General features: G+C 45.2%; 1 protein-coding gene across 1 annotated transcript; it reads right to left on the minus strand.

The window, feature by feature from the left end:
• Positions 1 to 235: 235 nt before the first annotated feature.
• Positions 236 to 1,659, minus strand: LOC122946011. Its single transcript, XM_044305288.1, has 2 exons — positions 1,541 to 1,659; positions 236 to 905 (listed from the first exon to the last, which is right to left on the minus strand). The coding sequence occupies exons 1-2, from the start codon at positions 1,588 to 1,590 to the stop codon at positions 350 to 352; spliced, it is 606 nt and encodes a 201-aa protein (XP_044161223.1). The 5' UTR covers positions 1,591 to 1,659; the 3' UTR covers positions 236 to 349.
• Positions 1,660 to 19,849: the final 18,190 nt, after the last annotated feature.

Genomic DNA, 19,849 nt, shown 5'->3' on the forward strand with positions numbered 1-19,849 from the left:
ATAAACAATACAAAACAATACAGTAGACTATTATTAATGTTGTGTATGTGTGGGTGATACATACATATAAATATACAATGTATATAAAAAAAGAGAAGTAACAATATAACTTGGTTAAATAAAACTGTTTATTATAACATAAACTTATTAGTCATATCGACTTTTTATATAATACTGTTTTGAAAATAAAATAAAGATAAAGTTAACATTTGCAAATTTGTATAACGCCCAGATGGCGAGGGTGGGGCCTAAAACTGTGGGCCAGGGTAGGCTGGTTGGGAAGAGGGGCTCGAGTACTCCGATGGGCCAGGTTGAGATGTGATGGGTGCAGACTGACCATATGCCGACATTATAATGTGGGCCATATGGGCGGGTAGGTGGCCCATAATGTCCCCTTGGAGGGTGGAATTGTGGAGGAGGCGGTGGTGGAGGCTGTGAGGCCTGGGAAAATTGCATTTGCTGGGGGCCATACAAGTTCGCATTGAGGCGCCAATTTTCTAGGGCCCAGTAAATGTCGGTCATGTTGTTGGGGGGGAGTGGCTGTATCCAGAATGATATTGAGAGCTGATTGTGTTCTCAATACTCGTTCTGGAGGCATCCGGCACAAATACGAGGCCAGGCTACGGGCATAAAGGTCAAACTCATCCTCCTGCCGGGCTCTCGATAAATAATCAAGAACCTGAGTATTTATGTTAGCCTCACTAGGAGCCATTGCCCGTCGTCTGGGCCTGCTGGGTACAGCCAAAGGGGTGGGGGGGGAATCTGCTCCCGAAACAGGTGGTGGCCTGGATGGTGCCGTGCTTGGTCCTGGTGCAGTGTCCACCTGTGCTGGACCAGAGGGAGTTTCTTCCTCACAAGCACTTGACATATATGGTGCAGACTCCTCCTGTATGTTGTCCTCCGTTCTTTAAAAATTATACAAAAATAGTACATTAGTAGATGAACAGTATTTTCGTTTATTACTATTCACGTCACATTACTATAATCCTCAAATTATTTATAGCACATTGTATTACATGAACTACCCAACATATTACATTTTGGAAACTAGAAGTGTCATACCTGTCCATAAAAACAAATCCTAATCCACTTGTCATGTTGTTCACCAACTTTTGCTCATGTAAAGGAGTAATTTCTATGGTTGCTATTGATTTGAACATAGTTAACCTAGTATAACATTAAAGGGGTTTTCTCATCTCAGACAATGGGGGCATATCGCTAGGATATGCCCCATTGTCTTATTGGTGGGGGTCCTACCACTGGGACCCTCACCTATATCGAGAACGGAGCCCTGCGCATGTGGAGTCGCCCTCCATTAATTTCTATTGGAGAGGCGGGGAATAGCGCTTGGTGGTGGACGGACCCCGGGAAATCTGGGGTCCTCCGGCCACAGCGCTCCCCGCTCTGTTCTTGATATAGGTTCGGGTCCCGCACCTATCAGACTATGGCGATATGCCCCCATTGTGTAAGATTGACTACATAGTCTACAAACAGTGTATATAGATAAACATGTAGTGGTCATTGTGTAGAATTAACTTACGGACGCAGCTCCATGACCTCACGGAAAAACATCAGTTGGTCACTAAACATATATGGCCTTTTCTTGGTGGCGCCGCAACCACTCCACCTGGTGTGGCATTTTCTTGCGGAACTGGTCCCTGCAGCTCCGCCAATGAGTCTTTACCTCATCCACTTGTAATAAAAAGACAAGAAAGGAAAATTAACCAAAATATACAATCCTACAAATGATAACCTATGACATGTGCTATGCTAGGGAAGATAACGTATGACATGTGCTATGCTAGGGAGGACAGCAAGGATCACACATGTATACATTGGCTACTTATCCAAATTCTGGCGACTTTTCCCATGTGTTTTATCCCAGATGGTTGAAAAAAGCTCCTTGGTAATTTCCACCCAGGCCTCATCTTTTTTGTAAAGATCATGGTAGTATCCACTCCGTGTATCCCAGATGCTGGGCCTCTCTTGGACAAGGACTATCTGCCTCTCTACATCCATATGCCGTGGTGTCCTTGGCATGGCTTTTTTGATAAAGCAATAGTCCGCAAAGGCTGGAAAAGTGTGCTGCAAACAAACTCCTGCCTCATGTGCTGCCTGGAGCCAGACACTGGGCAACTCAACTTCCTGTCTTAAATCAATTTTGTGTTGCTAAGTTACTTGCGTTAAAAACGCAATGCATGCCATCCGGATTCAATGTGATTTTCACACAGCCCCATTCATTTCTATGTGGCCTACGTTGCGTGATAAAACGCAGAATATAGAGCATGCTGCGATTTTCACGCAACGTACAAGTGATGCATGAAAAACAACGCTCATGTACACAGCCCCCATAGAAATGAATGGGTCCAGATTCAGTGCGGATGCAATGCGTTCACCTCACGCATTGCACCGCGCGGAAAACTCACCCATGTGAAAAAGGCCTAACATATTGCTGCTGTCACACACAATAGCCCTTAAAAGGACTTTTGGGTCTCTGAAAAGTAAAAAAAAAAAAAAAAAAACTTCCAATAACACTCCCTACACACTGTCTGTCCCTTCCTATGCTCAGCTCTCCCTGACTAAGGCCCCATGCACACGGCCGTTGTTCACGGCCGTGTGCGGGCCGTGGAACCGCGGCCTGGATCCCTTCCTGTGAGCTGGAGCGCACGGCGTCACTGGTTGCTATGACGCCGTGCGCACCCTGCTGCCGCCGCAATACAGTACTACACTGGTATGATCTATACCAGTGTATTACTGTACTGTGCCGGCAGCAGGGGGCGCACGGCGTCATAGCAACCAGTGACGCCGTGCGCTCCAGCTCACAGGAAGGGATCCAGGCCGCGGTTCCACGGCCCGCACACGGCCGTGAACAACGGCCGTGTGCATGGGGCCTAAGACTGAGCCGAACACTATATAGCACCCAATGACGTGTTTCGGACAGCCAATCACTGTAATGCCAGTAACCAACATGACTACGGCATTACAGTGAGGGCAGTAGACCCGAGCATTGCGCTCGAGCACATGTGGTACTCGGCCGAGTACCGCCATGTGCCGAGCATCGGCTGAGCATGCTCAATCACCACTAGTTTTCACTGATTATATTATTTACACATATTCCTGTATATAGTCCCATAAGAGTCCTTCAAACATTTTTCCTACAACAGAAGATAAACTAACTGGACTATAATTACCCGTGAAGGACCTAGATCCTTTTTTGAATATGGGCACCACATTTGCCTTGCGCCAATCGCTTGGCACTGTACCAGTACCTAAAGAATCTTAAACAATTATAAACAGGGGCACAGCAATGATTGAACTGAGCTCTTTGAGCACTCTTGGGTGTAATCCATCTGGACCCGGAGCCTTGTTCACATTAACCTTATTTAACGTATCTGGGACCATATCTACAGTTAGCCAATTGAGTATATTACTGGATGTACTAACAGCCCCAGCACCACAGACATCAGCTCCTTTCTCTTTAGGGGACCTACGGTACCTGCTCGGACCTTGGTTTCTTGTTTTTTTAGCATTTATATATAAAAAAAAAATTGGGATTTGTTTTGCTCTCTTTTGCCACTTGCTGTTCGTTTTGTATTTTTGCTAATTTTATCTCCTTTTTACAGATTTAATTAAAGGGCTTCTGTCACTCCACTAAACAATTATTTATTTTTGTCTCCTTAAAATCCTTATGCTGCGATTTCTCAATATATAGGGCTATTACTCAGTTTGGTTCAGTAGTTATATAAAAAAAACTGACTTTTATAATATGCAAATTACCTCTCTAGCAGCAGGTAGGGCGGCTACCAGCTGCTAGCAGCCGCATCCTCCATTCATAATGATGCCCCCTCCTCATGTTGATTGACAGGGCCAGCGGACGCGCTCGTTCTCTGACTGGCCCTGTCTGCGTTTTAAATCTTGCGCTGGTCTTACGTTGGCGCAGGCGCACTCAGTGGAGGACGCTCGCTCGGCCGCTTCATCCTCAGTGCGCCTGCGCCGATGACGTCACATGTACACCCAGCGCTGGCGCACTGAGGATGGAGCGGCTGAGCGAGCGTCCTCCACTAAGTGCGCCTGCGCCAACTGAAGATCGGTGCGAGATTTAAAACGCAGACCGGGCCAGTCAGAGAACGAGCGCATCCGCTGTCCCTGTCAATCAACATGAGGAGGGGGCGTCATTATGAATGGAGGATGCGGCTGCTAGCAGCAGATAGCCGCCCTACCTGCTGCTAGAGAGGTAATTAGCATATTATAAAAGTCCGTTTTTTTAATATAACTACTGAACCAAATGAGTTTAGTGGAGTGACAGAAGCCCTTTAAGCCCTTTGTAATCTTCAAACGCTACAGCTGACCCCTCAGATTTGTAATTTTTAAATTTCCCTTTTTAGTCTTTTAATGCCCTTTTTACAGTAGCTGTAAGCCATGGGTGGGGGGTCTTTTTAGCCGTTTATACTTGTTACCTAAAGGAATACATTTTGTAGTGCAATTACTCAATTTGGATTTAAAGCTCTCTCATTGATCCTCAGTATTAGGGCTGTTTCACACGAGCGGATGCCGTGCGTGACATCCTCTCCGTGAAAGAGTGCCAATACCCGATGCAGACTGCAGAGGCACGGAGCATTAACATGACTGATAATGCTCCGTGCCTCTCTGTGATCTCTTTACTACGAAATCACAGTTGTCACTGTGATTTCGTAGTAAAGAGATCACAGAGAGGCACGGAGCATTATCAGTCATGTTAATGCTCCGTGCCTCTGCAGTCTGCATCGGGTCTTGGCACTCTTTCACGGAGCGGATGTCGCGCACGGCATCCGCTCGTGTGAAACAGCCCTTATGTGACAGTAGCTGCTCCGAGTCTATGACCTGAAATGCTGCCCTCAACCCAGGAAAAATAGCCCTTTTAAAATTCAGTGCCTTTGCTCTGCCTGACAGAGTTAACTTCTTATAGTTTAGGGGGAATAAAATTTTCCCCTATCGTCCTCCGGCAGCACAGCATGGGTTAATAGTGTGTCATCTTCTCTCTAGGACCGCCCACCTAGTAAAACAAATAATCAATTAATTAAACTAATAGCCTCCCCTATAAGGGTCACCTCCCAGAATGCCTCGGCGTGTTTTTTATTTGTCCTCTTCTTCAGAGGATGTAGCCCACCGTCAGGAAGTTTTCTCTGGCCGCAATACCTTGACACGGTTATGGCCGTGGGAGTGGGAATAGCCATGGTGTTCCCTGGCTCCACTCCCGACCGCTTTAGCGCCATCCCCGAAGCCCTGGTTCTTCGGCAGCAGGTCTCGGTTCTCCGGAGTGCAGCGCGACCGGAAGTCTAAAGCCGAACTTCCGGTTTTTGCGGTGGAACGCATCGTGACACGCAGGCGCTTCCGGATGACGTCACAGGCGCACCCGGCCCTGTTTGAGCGCCAAATTCAAATCTGGTAAGGTATTTAAAGCGGTTTTTAGCTGGAGCTCGGTGCCCTGGTACCAGGCAGCAGAGCTCCAGCATTTCAGAGGTATATGTGGATCCCTCACACTGTCAGGAGACAGATGCTCTTCTCCTTTTGCCTCTATAATTTACTTGTCTTCCCTTGAATTGCAGATGTCCACCGCATCAAGCAGGGGGGAAAAGAGAGCCAGAAAGAGCAGACACAGGATGTGTCAGGCCTGTGAACAGCCGCTCCCTGATGAGTTCCCGCAGGATCTATGTGTCAGGTGTCACCGCGATATGCAAGATTCCTCGCCATCCAAAAAGAAACAGAGGTCGCAGTCGTCTCTCTGTATTTCGTGTCTCCACCAGTTACCCGCGGAACATTCCTCCAATATTTGTGAAAGTTGTACTCAGCCAGATAATCCGTCAGATGCCGAAACAGCGAAGATTATGTCTCTATTCAAAGAGTTCCTTAAACAATCTAAAAAGAAGAGATCAAAGAAGCCTTGTTTATCCCCATCAACTTCTGAGGAATCGCTTCGTTCGGAAGGCGAGATTTCTACCGACTCAGATACACACTTCATTGAAGATAATTTTTTATTTAATAAAAAGGATGCGAACCGTTTAATAAAGGAAGTTAAAAATATCATGGAAGCCAGTAAGGAGAAATCCGGTACTCGTGAGGAAGATGATCTCTTCTATTTCCCTAAAAAGAAGGCTCCCGTGTTTCCCAGCCACCCGGTCCTAGATGCAATAATGCATAAAGAATGGGAGCAACCGGTAGGCAGAATTAATCTAGGATCTAGATTCAAGAACATCTACAAAACTGATCCTGCGGAATCTACAAGTTGGGAGTCTCCCGCCAGAGTAGATTCAGCAGTAACCAGATTAACAAGAAAATCTTTCTTCCCTTCAGACGATTCAGCATTGTTAAAAGACCCTATGGAGAAAAAGGCGGATGCTCTGCTTAAGAGATTACATACATATCTCGCGTCTATGAATAAAGCAGCTATGGCCACGGTACCTGTAGCCCGTGCTCTGAGGGTTTGGCTCAGCCAATTAGGCAGAGATATTGAAGATGGCGTCGCCAGGGAAGATCTATTCCGGCAACTACCTTCTTTGAAACTGGCGGCAGAATTTCTTTGCGACTTTCCAGTTGACTCCTTAAGGCTTATTGCTAAAAACATGGCACTTGCTAATTCTGTTAGAAGAGCCATATGGCTAAAGCTCTGGTCTGGAGACCCCTCTTCAAAGAGTAACCTGTGTTCCCTTCCTTTCGAACCGGGCAAATTATTCGGCTCTCATCTCGATAAGCTTCTTGAGGCCAATATGGAAGATAAAGCTTTAAGTTTTCCTCAGCCTAAACGTAGAGAGAGAAGATTTTTTTGTCCCTACAGGGGTCAAGATTCCAGAAGATCTACCTTTAGAGGCCGATCCAGTCGTGGAAGATCTGACCGTAGAACCTGGGTTCCTACGGAGAAGTCTAGAAAGAAAACCGACGATAACAAACCTACCAAACATGATTTCTGACGCCAGAGGTCAGGAAGTGGGAGGACGCCTGGCATTCTTCTACCCCAAATGGCAGCAGATTACCTCGGATTGTTGGGCGCTGAATGTGGTTCGCAACGGCTATGCCCTAGAGTTCAACCGTCTACCAAGAGACAGGTTTCTTCTCAACGATGGAAGAGACCTAAAGATCATCCAGCTTTTAAAAGAGTTTGTAGAAAAAGGAGCCTTAGAACCAGTTCCAGTTCAGCAAGAATATGCAGGCGTCTACTCCAGAGTCTTTTGTGTTCCCAAACCCGAGGGAAAAAGCCGCTTAATTATAGATCTACGCTATGTGAACCGTTACATGAAAAAGATCCATTTCAAAATGGAAACGATAAGGTCCATTACTGCGGTTCTCAGGAAGAATCAGTTTATGTCCTCTCTGGACTTAAAGGACGCATACCTCCACATTCCGATCCAGTTGCAGTCAAGAAAATACTTGAGAGTCGCCATCAGGATGGGGAAGAGAACGCTGCATTTCCAATTCAAGGCTCTCCCGTTCGGCTTGTGTTCTGCCCCAAGGATCTTCACCAAGATTGCTGTCGTTGTTGTTGTGGAGCTTCGTCTTCAGGGGATTCAGATCTTCCCTTATTTGGACGACTGGCTTGTCGTTGCAGAGTCAGAGAGTCGTCTGCAGCATCATCTAGAAGAGACCATAAGACTTCTCCAGTCTGTAGGTTTCCTGGTAAACTGGGGAAAGTCCGATCTGATTCCTTCCACTTCCAAGATTTTTCTCGGCTTCTTGATAGACACAGTCTCCATGAAATTATACCTTCCTCTACCAAAGGTGGAGTTATTAAAAAAGGAAGTAAAGACACTAATATCTCTGCCGTCACCGTCCGTCCACAGAGTTATGAAGACACTGGGACATCTGACAGCTGTTGCGGATGCAGTACCTTGGGCGAATATCCACACCCGGGATCTTCAGTAGAATTTACTCCAGGCTTGGCGGCGCAGTCGTTACCAGTTGGGGGCAAAGGTGAAGTTATCCTCCTCCACAGTACAGAGCCTCAAATGGTGGCTTCACTCAAGCAATCTGATCAAAGGGAAGAAATTCCAGTTTCTCTCTTCAATAACCATCACGACGGATGCATCTGGCCAGGGCTGGGGAGCGCACCTCCAGAACAAATGGGTGCAAGGCCGCTGGTCCTCCAAAGAAATGAGACAGTCTTCAAATTACAAAGAATTGAAAGCTGTAATGTTAGCACTGTACAAGTTCAAGACCGAGGTGTCTGGGAAGTCAGTGCTGATCCGTTCAGACAATCTTGTCACGGTATTCTATTTAAACAAGCAAGGGGGCACGAGAAGCGGGTCCCTGCTGCAGTTATGCAAGAAGATTTTCAGCTGGGCGGAATCACATCTTGCGGAGTTGAAAGCGCTGCATATCAGAGGCTCCTCGAATACTCAAGCGGATCTTCTGAGCAGGAAAATAGTCAACCAAGCGGATTGGGAACAAAATCCTATTGTCTTCCAAAGCATTGTAGCCAAGTGGGGTTGTCCGTCCTGGGATCTGATGGCGTCCGCAACGAACAAGAAGTTAAGCAAGTTCTGTTCTCTGAAGATCTCTGACAATCCTGCAGTGGTAGATGCTTTCTCAATGAATTGGAAGAACCTTTCCGCCTACGTTTTTCCCCCACTTCCTCTCATTCCGAAGACATTACGGAAAATAGTAGAAGAGAAGCCTTTATTTGTAATAATGATAACCCCGTTCTGGCCAAGGAGGTCATGGTTCCCGCTCCTGCTCCATCTGTCCAGGGGAGAATTCTGGAAGCTCCCTCCACGTCCGGATCTGCTTCTCCAGAACGTCCTATATCATCAGAATCTAGACCGTCTACATCTTACCGCCTGGAAGTTGAAAGATCTAAGTTAGAAGCAGAAGGTCTCTCACAGTCTGTCATTAATACTCTGCTTGCCTCTCGCAAAGACTCGACTAACAGGAAATATTCTAAAATATGGAGGAAATTTGTTTCCTGGAGTTCTGATTCGGGCCACAATGACCTTGACGTCTCTTCAGTGCTGCAATTTCTACAGGATGGTTTTCAGAAAGGTCTCAAACCAAACACTTTGAGAGCCCATATGACGGCCATTAACTCTATGACAGAAAATAGATTCCTTCATCACCCTCTAATCCTCAGGTTCTTCAAGGCAGTTAGAAGACTGCAACCGGTACATAGGGACCCTACACCTATCTGGGACCTTTCCTTAGTCCTAAAGAGGCTTACCTCAGCACCTTTTGAGCCTTTACAAGATGTAGATCTCAAATGGCTTTCTTATAAGGCTCTATTTCTGACGGCCGTCACTTCCGCTAAGAGGCTCAGAGAACTACAAGCCTTGTCATCCAGATCTCCCTATGTATGCTTTTTACCAGATGGAGTCCTACTGCGTAGAATTCCGACTTTCCTGCCGAAAGTGCCTTCTTCAGCTAACAAGAACAGGGAATCATTTCTCCCGGTATTTTTTCCTGATCCGATTAATGAACAACAGGTACTTCTTAATACTCTAGATGTTAAAAGAACATTACAGATCTACCTCCAAAGAACTAAAGACTTCAGGAAGACCGAAAATCTTTTTGTTCTCTTCGCTGGTCCAAGAAAGGGACGACTGCCTTCTAAGGACTCTCTTGTGAGGTCGATAAAATCCACAATTATGGAAGCCTATTCTCTTGAAGCCCTTCCTCCACCCTTTCCAATTAGGGCCCATTCCACCAGAGCTGCAGCAACCTCCTGGGCAGAAATGGCGCAAGTTCCCATTGAAGAGATTTGCAATGCCGCATCATGGTCCTCGTCTCTGACGTTTGCTAAGCACTATCGTCTGGACATCAATGCTAGGAGCTCAGCCTTTGGTACTGGGGTTTTGTCAGCAGCCGTGGATGAAAGTCCCTCCCTATGAGATCTATAAAAATCCCATGCTGTGCTGCCGGAGGACGATAGGGGAAAGGAAAAATTCGTACCTGGGATTTTACTTTCCTTGAGTCCGGAGGCAGCACAAGTATACCCTCCCTAATAAATTGTTTTTTTTTGCGCATATGTTTGTCTGAGTCTCTATTTTTTTAAACACGCCGAGGCATTCTGGGAGGTGACCCTTATAGGGGAGGCTATTAGTTTAATTAATTGATTATTTGTTTTACTAGGTGGGCGGTCCTAGAGAGAAGATGACACACTATTAACCCATGCTGTGCTGCCTCCGGACTCAAGGAAAGTAAAATCCCAGGTACGAATTTTTCCTATATTGTGGTCACTACTACCTAGTGTTTCTCGAACAGTAACATTTCCAACAAGCTCTGCATCAAGAGAAATTACCAGATCCAACAGAGCATCGCACCTAGTGGGAGGTTCTACAAACTGACCCATAAGGTGGTCCTGCAGCAAGTTGAGGAATCTTCTCCCCCTTGCGGTTGAGGCAGAATCATGACCCCAGTCAATGTCTGGGAAGTTAAAATCTCCCATGATGACCACTGTACCAGCCTGTGCCGTCCGCTCTATTTGGTTATACAGTTGCGTTTCTATCTCCTCTGTGATGTTAGGGGGTCTATAGATTACACCATTATTGTTTCAGTGTTTATATCCCTTTGAACTTCCACCCATAAGGTTTTCACATCCTCACCATCCTCACGCACAATTGCCTCTTTCACACTTGTCTTCAGCTCACTCCTCACATACAGGCACACGCCACCTCCTTTTCTATTGACCCGGTCTTTCCTAAATAGTGTAAAACCCTCAATAATAACAGCTCAGTCATGCGAAGAGTCCAACCATGTCTCAGCCACACCAACTATATCTATGTGTTCTTCTAGTACCATAGCCTCCAGCTCCACCAATTTGCTTAGCTAGACTTCTGGCATTTGTGAGAATAAAATTTAATTTACTATTACCTGTAAAGTGAATATCTGGGATTTTTAGGTTACCTTGGTTGATGTTTGTATGTAACAGGCTCCTGTTACCAGTTCTATTTTTCATCGGTGTATAGTTCTGCCCAGACTTCTCCCTACTTTCCTCACTAACCCCAGCCGCCACTAAATCCCCAGTGTCCCCTCCTATATCCCACTCTCTATCTACACTATCTACCCCCTTATTAGTATGACCCTACACCCTCCCCCCAGATCCTAGTTTAAAAGCTCCTCCAGCCATCTAACCATTTTTTCCCCCAGTGCAGTTGCACCCTCCCTATTAAGGTGTTGTTCAGAGAGGTGACCGTACACTGTATTCTAAAGTGCAGCTGTTCAACTGTCCGACCATGTGATGGACCATGTGATTGGAGCATGTGATCTGACGTCACTACAGGTCCTTTAGCCGGTAGTTCATCATTAAAGAAGTAAAGAAGAGACCGGGAACTACGCGATCAAGAGGAGAAGGTGAGTTAAATTTTATTAATTTTTTTAACCCTCAATTGATCACCTACTAGGCATTCTGTATTCAGAATGCTATTATTTTCCCTTATAACCATGTTATAAGGGAAAATAATACAGTGAATAGACTGTCACCTAGCAACCATGCGTGAAAATCGCACCGCATCCGCAATTGGTTGCGGATGCTTGCGATTTTCACTCAGCCCCATTCACTTCTCTGGGGCCTGTGAGAAAAATCACAGCTCATGTGCACAGCCCCATAGAAATGAATGGGTCCAGATTCAGTGCGGGTGAAATGCGTTCACCTCCCGCATTGCACCCGCGCGGAATACTCACCCGTGTGAACTCAGCCTAAGAGTGGACATGCACAGTTTCCTGGACATTTTTAACAGCTCTTACAGTCAAGTGAAATACTTGAGGAGCCGGGTGACAATGAGATTGAAGGTATTATCTCTCCTTAGAGAGAGAGAGTGCCTTAATCAGCATGAGGAGACTTATAGGCCATACATGCTTCTCAGGAATTCTGTTAGGAAAGGAATGCAAATGAGCTGTTACCAAGCTCTGCCTCTAATGCCACCAGATGTAAGGCAGCTATCCTATAAGTCAATGTTCAGCTCTTTAACTAGGCCTTGAGACATGACTTAGATATTGAATAAGCCAGCACCTCATCTGCAGACAACTGTTTCTGGGTGATTGCCCCTCATCAGTGCAGAGCAGAGAGTACCAACTTGCTGGGTGAGAGGCCTGTCAGGGTTAGGGGGGCACTAGCTCTCCTTAGGGAGAGAGCGCCTTCATCCCTTTCCTCCCAGAATTCCAGAGGAGCATGTATGGCCTATAAGTCTCCTCACGCTGGTTAAGGCACTCTCTCCCTAAGGAGAGATAGTACCCCCCTAACTCTGACAGGCCTCTCGCCCAGCAAGCCAGTACTCTCTGCTCTGCACTGATGATGGGCAATCACCCCGAAACAGCTATCTGAAGATGAAGTGCTGGCTTATTTAACCCCTTAAGAACTTAGGGCGTACCGGTACGCCCTATTTCCCGAATCCTTAAGGACTCAGGGTGTACCGGTACGTCCTAAGTTTAAATCGCGATTGCGGCACCGCGGGGGTTAATCGGAACAGGATGCCGAAATCATTAAGCCGGCATCCTGTCACAACGCATGGGGGGGTCATGTGACCCCCCGTATCGGCAATCGCAGAAAACCACCGGTCAATTCAGACCTGCTGTTTGCTGCGTTTCCGGTCCATTCGAGTCGCCGGAGACCCGATGAACCGGAAAAAAACTGCGATCGGTGGCGTGATTACACACCACCAATCGCAGTACGAAGATTTGGAGAGGCAGTGCTGGCCCTGGTGCTGAATGCTGCTGTCCAGGGTGCTGATTGGTGCAGGGGAGAGAGGCGCGAGATTCAAACTTCCTGCGCTCCTCTCTCCCCTCCTCTTCCTGTTCTGCACGAGCACCCTGCAGCACCAGCTCCTGAGTCCCCCCTAATCGTCATCCATCACCCTCCTGCACCCATTGCCCTCCAGGTAGGTTAGGGGTCAGTAGGGTCAGTGAGGGAAAGGCACCGTTAGGCAGGGATAGAAGGGAAAAAGTTAGTTTTGAAAAAAAATAACTTTTATTCTAAACTTTTTTTGTTTCAGACCCTAGACCCCTTCCCCTGCCACTTGCCTCCCTGGTCTTGCGGTCTACTTGGTGCAGGTTGCCATGTACAACTCTTTTGTACTATCCCAAAGCGCTGGCAGCACAGGGACATTCCTCCAATTCTATGAGGCAGTCCTCAAGGACCTGATCTTTTCAGACCGGGAAAGAGCAGGCCAGAGTACCTCGGGAATTGGAGGCGCCCGGATCGTCCTTGGCCAACATTTTCCAGGTGTGGTCCCCCATACTGGAAAGAAGGGACGAACCCCCTCAAAAAAAAAAAAGTGCAGAGTGTGTCGCAGGAGGGGGATATGGGAAGGACAGCACCACTCAGTGCGACACGTGCCCCGATCATCTGGGCCTCTGTGTTATTGATTGCTTCAGGGAGTATCACACTTCCAAGGAGTATTACATTTTTATAATCCCCAACAGTCCCCTAGAGAACATAAAAAACTATGGCTCTCAGACTTTTAAGACAAGGAAACAATTTCTTTCCCCAAAAAAATATTTGTTTTAGTGCAGGCATCCTCAAACTGCGGCCCTCCTGATGTTGTAAAACTATAACTGCCAGCATGCCCAGACAACCTACAGCCATCAGCAGGGCATGGTGGGAATTGTAGTTTTACAACATCTGGAGGGCGGTCAACTTACAATTGACCCCCTTAAATACTCTTTCTCATAATTGGATTAACCTGTGTATGTAGGTCAGGGGTCACTGAGCTCACCAAGCCAATTTCAGTTCCAATAATTAGTTCTAAAGGTTTTGGAATCAATAAAATGGCAACAGTGCCCAAATTTATGCACCTGCCTAATTTTGTTTAAACAATTATAGCACACTTTCTGTAAATCCAATAAACCTTATTTCACTACTCAAATATCACTGTGTGTGTCTCCTATATGGTATATTTAACTGACATTTTTTATCGTAACAACCAACGATTTATACAGGAAAATAACGATGATTAACAAGGTTGCCCAAACTTTCGCATCCCACTGTATGTCCTGCCGTTTAGCCAAATAGTAGTTTACGATCACATATGGGGTGTTTCTGCAAACTAAAGAATCAGGGCAACCCATATTGAGTTTTGTTTGGCTGGTAAAAATTTTTTCCAGTAATAAAATAAGGGTTAAAATGGAAGATTTTCCCAAAAATAGAAATTTAAAAATAGTTTCTCCATCTGCCATTAACTCTTGTGGAACACCTAAAGGGTTGACAAAGTTTGTCAACCCAGTTTTGAATACCTTGAGGGGTGTACTTTCTTAGCTGGAGTCATTTTTTTTAAATTTCTATTCTAGAGGTGCAACGGGGGGCTTCAAATGGGACATGGTATAAACAAAACCAGTCCTGCAAAACCATATGGCGTTCCCCTCTTTCTATGTCCTCCCGTTTGGCCAAACAGTAGTTTACGACCACATATGGGGTGTTTCTGCAAACTACAGAATCAGGGCAACCCATTTTGAGTTTTGTTTGGCAGTTAACCCTTGTTTTTTTCCAGGAAAAATTTGATTATATTGGAAAATTTTCCCAAAAATTCTTACATTTTATTCTTACATTTTATGTCCATTTGCCATTAAAGTCTTGTGGAAGACCTAAAGGGTTAACAAAGTTTGTAAAAAACTGTTTTGAATACCTTGAGGGGTGTAGTTTCTAGATTGGGGTCATTTTTGGATGGTTTCTATTATGTAAGTCTCACAAAGTGACTTCAAACCTGAACTGGTCCATAAAAAGTGGGATTTGGAAAATTTCTGAAACATTTTAAAATTTGCTTCTAAACTTCAAAGCTATGTAACATCCCCAAAAAATAAAATATCATTCCCAAAATGATACAAACATGAAGTAGACATATAGGGGATGTAAAGTCATCACAATTTTTGGAGGTATTACTATGTATTACAGAAAAAGAGAAACTGAAACTTTGAAATCTCAGAACGGCCTGGGTAAGTAAAAGTGTTTTAAAGTTATCAGCACTTAAAGTGACACTGGTCAGATTTGCAAAAATGGCCAAGTCCTTAAGGTGAAATAGGGCTGAGTCCTTAAGGGGTTCATATCCAAGTCACCCAGGCTGGCACAGTGCAGAACCACGTGGAAATGCCTAGCTTTGCATAGGTGATGTAGTGAAGGACCACTGGGAACTATGCCTAGAGGGGAAGGTGAGGACATGGCCACAGAAATCCCAGCATTACAAAGTGGAGGCGGCATTACCCTCACTTGGCCAAGTTGCTGGTGTGCCTGGGCCGGAATGACATTTATCCAGTGGACGTGAATTACATATATTGTCCCTGATCATAGTAACAACTCCATATGTCAGCGCTGGTGTGAACTCTACTAGACACCGAGAGGACTAAGGACTGCCCCACCTTCTGCTCAACATAATGTCAGCTTGGGACTCTCCACCTTGGGAGGGCACAAGCCATCAGTCCTCTGAAATGTGCAGAGTCAACTACATGGAAGGAGAGGGACTGTAGTACCAGCAACTTGGCCAGGTGAACGTTGAGCTTCTGTGCCACTGGATAAGTGCATGCATACTGTTGTCTTTTTGCAATCGCCTAGGTGATCGATTGTTGTAGGAACAAGTGATGAGGAGGGGCATCAGGAGCAATAGACAACATTGAAGTCGATGTGAAGGAACAACAGCTTCCTTCTGCAGACATTGAGCCCTGACTGCTGAAGAAGGGGTGTGGGCAGTTGGGAGATGCAGTGGTTACTGTATCAGGCTGTAAGACTAAATGAGTGGCACGGTTTTCCCATGCCACTTTACGGTGATGCTCCATGTTTTTACACAGGGCTGTCATGCCAACATTAGCATCCTGGCCACTCTTCACCTTCTGCCCATACATCCTGCATATTGCCACACTAACGTCCCCAGTGACTGTGTGAAAAAATTCTACAATGCCAAGTATTGCATTTTCCCTCCACCACTGCATGATGCCTGCCTGCTGCTGCTTTTATGGACCCATGCACCTCTAGTGTGTTCCTCAAAGGTAGTCACCCGCTAATCCACACCCTGATTCGGTTAGGCCATGCACCATCCCACTCCGCAGCCAATGGGGATTTACAAAATTAAGGTAAAATGAACTGCAGGTCAGCTTCAGGGGTGGGAGGGAGGATGACTTTTTCCCTGCAGCTCACAGTGCAGTGCTGCTGTCTGAGCGTGAGCTGTTCAAAAGGACATCCTTGCATCCGTCCAGGCCCTGCGCCGGATTGGAACTTGTTGTCTGAAATCCGGACTGTCCGGCCTAAAATGTGGATGCAGATCTCCCACTGCTTCCACTCTACTATCTAATGGGCACACTGTCACTCTTGCCCCCTGAGGAAGACAATACTCCCTCTTCATTCGGCCAGGCATGACTGTGATGTCTTCCAAATGCCAACAGCTTAGATGGTGGCGCAACATGTGATCTGGCATTTATGCATCCACGGTCAGTGGCGCACTGGCCAATGACAGCCATGCCAGTACTAGGCATGACTGTGATGTCTTCCAAATGCCAACAGCTTAAATGCTTTGATTTTGTATTGCAGCCTTTCAACAAGCTTTATTTTAAATCTGAACAATGAACACGGACTTTGGCGGCAATGTCTGTGTTCGGGTGACCAGACTATAATGTTTGTTACGAACCCGAACAGTACAGTCTGGGTTCGCTAATCCCTACTGCTCATATCTCCTGACTGGTAGCAGCTAGAGCAATGGGCCTGGCATTCCAGGCTTTAATGCAAGTCTAAAATGACAGCTTTAGCACAACATAAGCAGGAGATATCACTGTTAGAAATCAAGTTGAGAATAAACGGGGTAAAACCAGCTTTTACTTTCACCTCAGCTGCATTTAATGGATCCTGATTTCTAACACTGGTATCTTCCCTTATATTAAAGATAATGCTGTTATTGTTTGAAATATGCTACCTATCCAGAGATATGAGCAGCTAAAGTAGCTGCCCCTCCTCTTCAGTCTAAAGGGGGAGGGGGCGGTTGGGAGCTGACAGCCTACAGGAGAAAATGTGGCATTATGATCATTGTATTGACCCACATAGTTAAGTTATATTATTTATACCACACAATGGACGCAGTAAAAAAAATCCATAAAAATAAAATAATAACTTATTTAATACACTATATATACCCCAAAATGGTTCCTAAAAAAAAAAAATACAACTAATTCTGCAAAAAAATTAGGGGAGAAAATTAAAAATTCATGACTTCTGGACCAAAAAGGGGAAAATGGGGAAATGTTACTGGTCCTTAAGGCTAAAATTAATTATGTAATTAAGGGTTTAAAAATACAATATTGTCCCCTGAATTTTGCGCCAACAAGATTTACTTCAGGCACCTATTAAAAATCTACAATGAAAAGTAAAATTTTTGGGAGGCTTTTTCCAATTTTAATGTGACTATTAGGTTAATACTGAAAACATAATAAAAACTTTGGAAAAATGTTTTTATTTTCATTGCATATTCAGATTTTTTATGATTGTGTCTACAGAGCTGAAAGGGGATCATTTTTTGAGAGACGATTTGTTCTTTTTATTGATCCCATTTTGGTGTGTGTGTGCAACTTTTTGATCACATTTTATTCAATTTTTGGAGGTAAGTGAAGCAGTGAAAAAAATGGGGAATTGGCCATTTCAATTTTTTTGCTGTTATGCTTCTTGCTGTATAGGATAAATATTTTTATATTTTAATAGTTCAAGCGTTTTGGGACTTTGCCCGCAATCTTTGTTTTTTATATATATATTTTTTAATTTTGGGAAAAGGGAGCGATTTATATTTTTAAAAGTTTTTTTTAAAACTTTTTTTCTTTACCTTTTTTAAGCCCCCCTAGCAGGCTAGAATATGCAATCTTCAAATTGCTTTTGGCTTACAATGTAGTTCAGGTTTATGCATAAATAAAAAAGATAAAATAAAATAAATAAATGCTTTATTAATTTTCTAAAAATGGGCAGCAGCCCAAATAGAACTGAAACAGGCATAAGGGGTATATTGCAGCCACATTGGGAAAGAAGCATATGTTATCCAGTGATGCTGCTGTGCTTCTAATGTTCAAAATTTACACCTGTGGTGCACCAGGAGGTAATTGGGAAGTTAGAGTTCCTCCTTGTTGGTGTAATACCACTACCCTCACAGATTAATCAGGCCAAGGGTCCAGGGGAGCACTACAGACGACTGGTATATGGTGCACAGAATGACCCTCTGCTGGAGGTAATTAGCAGCACCGGTCAGTGTTTGTCCCAGTCGCCACCTTCAGCATTGCAGGAGCAACCTCTCTGCAACGCTTTGGCTCTGGTGCACCCTGCGTATGGCATCTATAATGATTACCCTCATGCGTTATTCTCTCTGCACTGGGGATAGCACTTGGTGCCATATGATCAGCAGAGCACTGCAGGAGGGACTTCTTTGCAGCACCGTGAACCAGATTTAAGCCAGAAGCAATACAAACAGTCGGCCTAACGTGGGTGCGACTGCTTCCCCCATGGTCATCGCATTTCTGTAGTGGGTATGACCCCGCTCGTCATCAGGAGCTTAGGTAAGGAATTGTGGACCCGGTTCAGCTGCACAGGAGCCCAGTGCGGGAGGGGTCCCATGAGAGGTTTGGCAGCAGGGGCAGCGGGAGATGAGCACTTCCATTGTGGCAGTGGCGGATCCAGAGCCTGGTCTCGGGAGGGGCACTTCCAGATTATTTTCTGTCCGCCGCCACAAAACAATGGTGCTTATAGAACAGACTACACAGTGTAGAGGTATACTGTATATTGTGTGGCATAGTCTATGCTATATTTGTATAACAAACATATTTTACATGAAAACTTACATTTACTTGGCTTGGCCCTTGGGGATCTCGGACACCACTTCAACACTTTGGCTGGGGAGCTCGGTGGAGCTGATGTTGTGTTTTATCCTAATGAGAAAGATTTCATAATAAGAATTTGGAGAAGGGGCAGAGGGATAGCAGAGCTGGTGCTGCTACTAGGGGGTCATACCATGGGGGAGTAATAAAGCCCACTATAATGCCCCCCAGTAGAAATAATCCTCCTTATAATGTGACAAAAAATACCCCCTTGTAATGCCACCAGTTGAGCTAATGTCCCCATAACTGTAAAGAATAAATCAAGGCAACTTGACGTACTGTAGATTTCTTGAAAACGTTTCACTTGTTCTTCCAACGAGCTTTCTCAATTCTGAGTGACTGTACAATAAATCTCTGGGAATAAATATGTAACTGAATCAACATCTAGTAATTATACCCAGCATCGGGTCAGAGGTCATTATACCCAGCATGGGGTCAAAAGTGTTGATTTAGTTATCCTAATTTGAGTCAGTAGGTGATAAAGACTTCCCAGAAAAAGGTGTAAAGACAGCATTGTATGTGGCAGACAATAGATGTCTAACCCCCCCCCCCCCCCCCCCCCCCCGCCTCTATTCAAGCTTGGCTTCTCAATTTTTACGTAGATGGCCTCCTTCACACCTCGTTTGTACCAATTGGCCTCCTTATCCAAAACACGTACTTGACTGTCTTCAAAGGTGTGACCTGTTTCTTTTAGATGTAAATACACGGCTGAATCTTGACCAGAGGTTTTGGCTCTTCTATGCTGAGCCATACGCTGATGTAGTTGTTGTTTTGTTTCGCCGATATACAGTTCTGAGCATTCCTCATTGCACTGGACTGCCTACACAATGTTGTCCATCTTGTGTTTAGGCGTTGGGTCTTTGGGGTGAACCAGTTGTTGCCTCAGTGTGTTGCTGGGTTTAAAGCAGACAGGGATGTGATGTTTATTAAAAATCCTTTTGAGTTTCTCAGACACCCCAGCTACATATGGGATAACCATATTATTGCGTCTGTCATGCTTCTCGCCCTCACTGGTAGTCTTGGTGCTCTTTCTTCTCCTTCCTTCTGTTTTGACAAAGGCCCAAAC

Source organism: Bufo gargarizans, chromosome 9 (genome assembly GCF_014858855.1).
Source record: "Bufo gargarizans isolate SCDJY-AF-19 chromosome 9, ASM1485885v1, whole genome shotgun sequence".
Taxonomy (NCBI): Eukaryota; Metazoa; Chordata; class Amphibia; order Anura; family Bufonidae; genus Bufo; species Bufo gargarizans.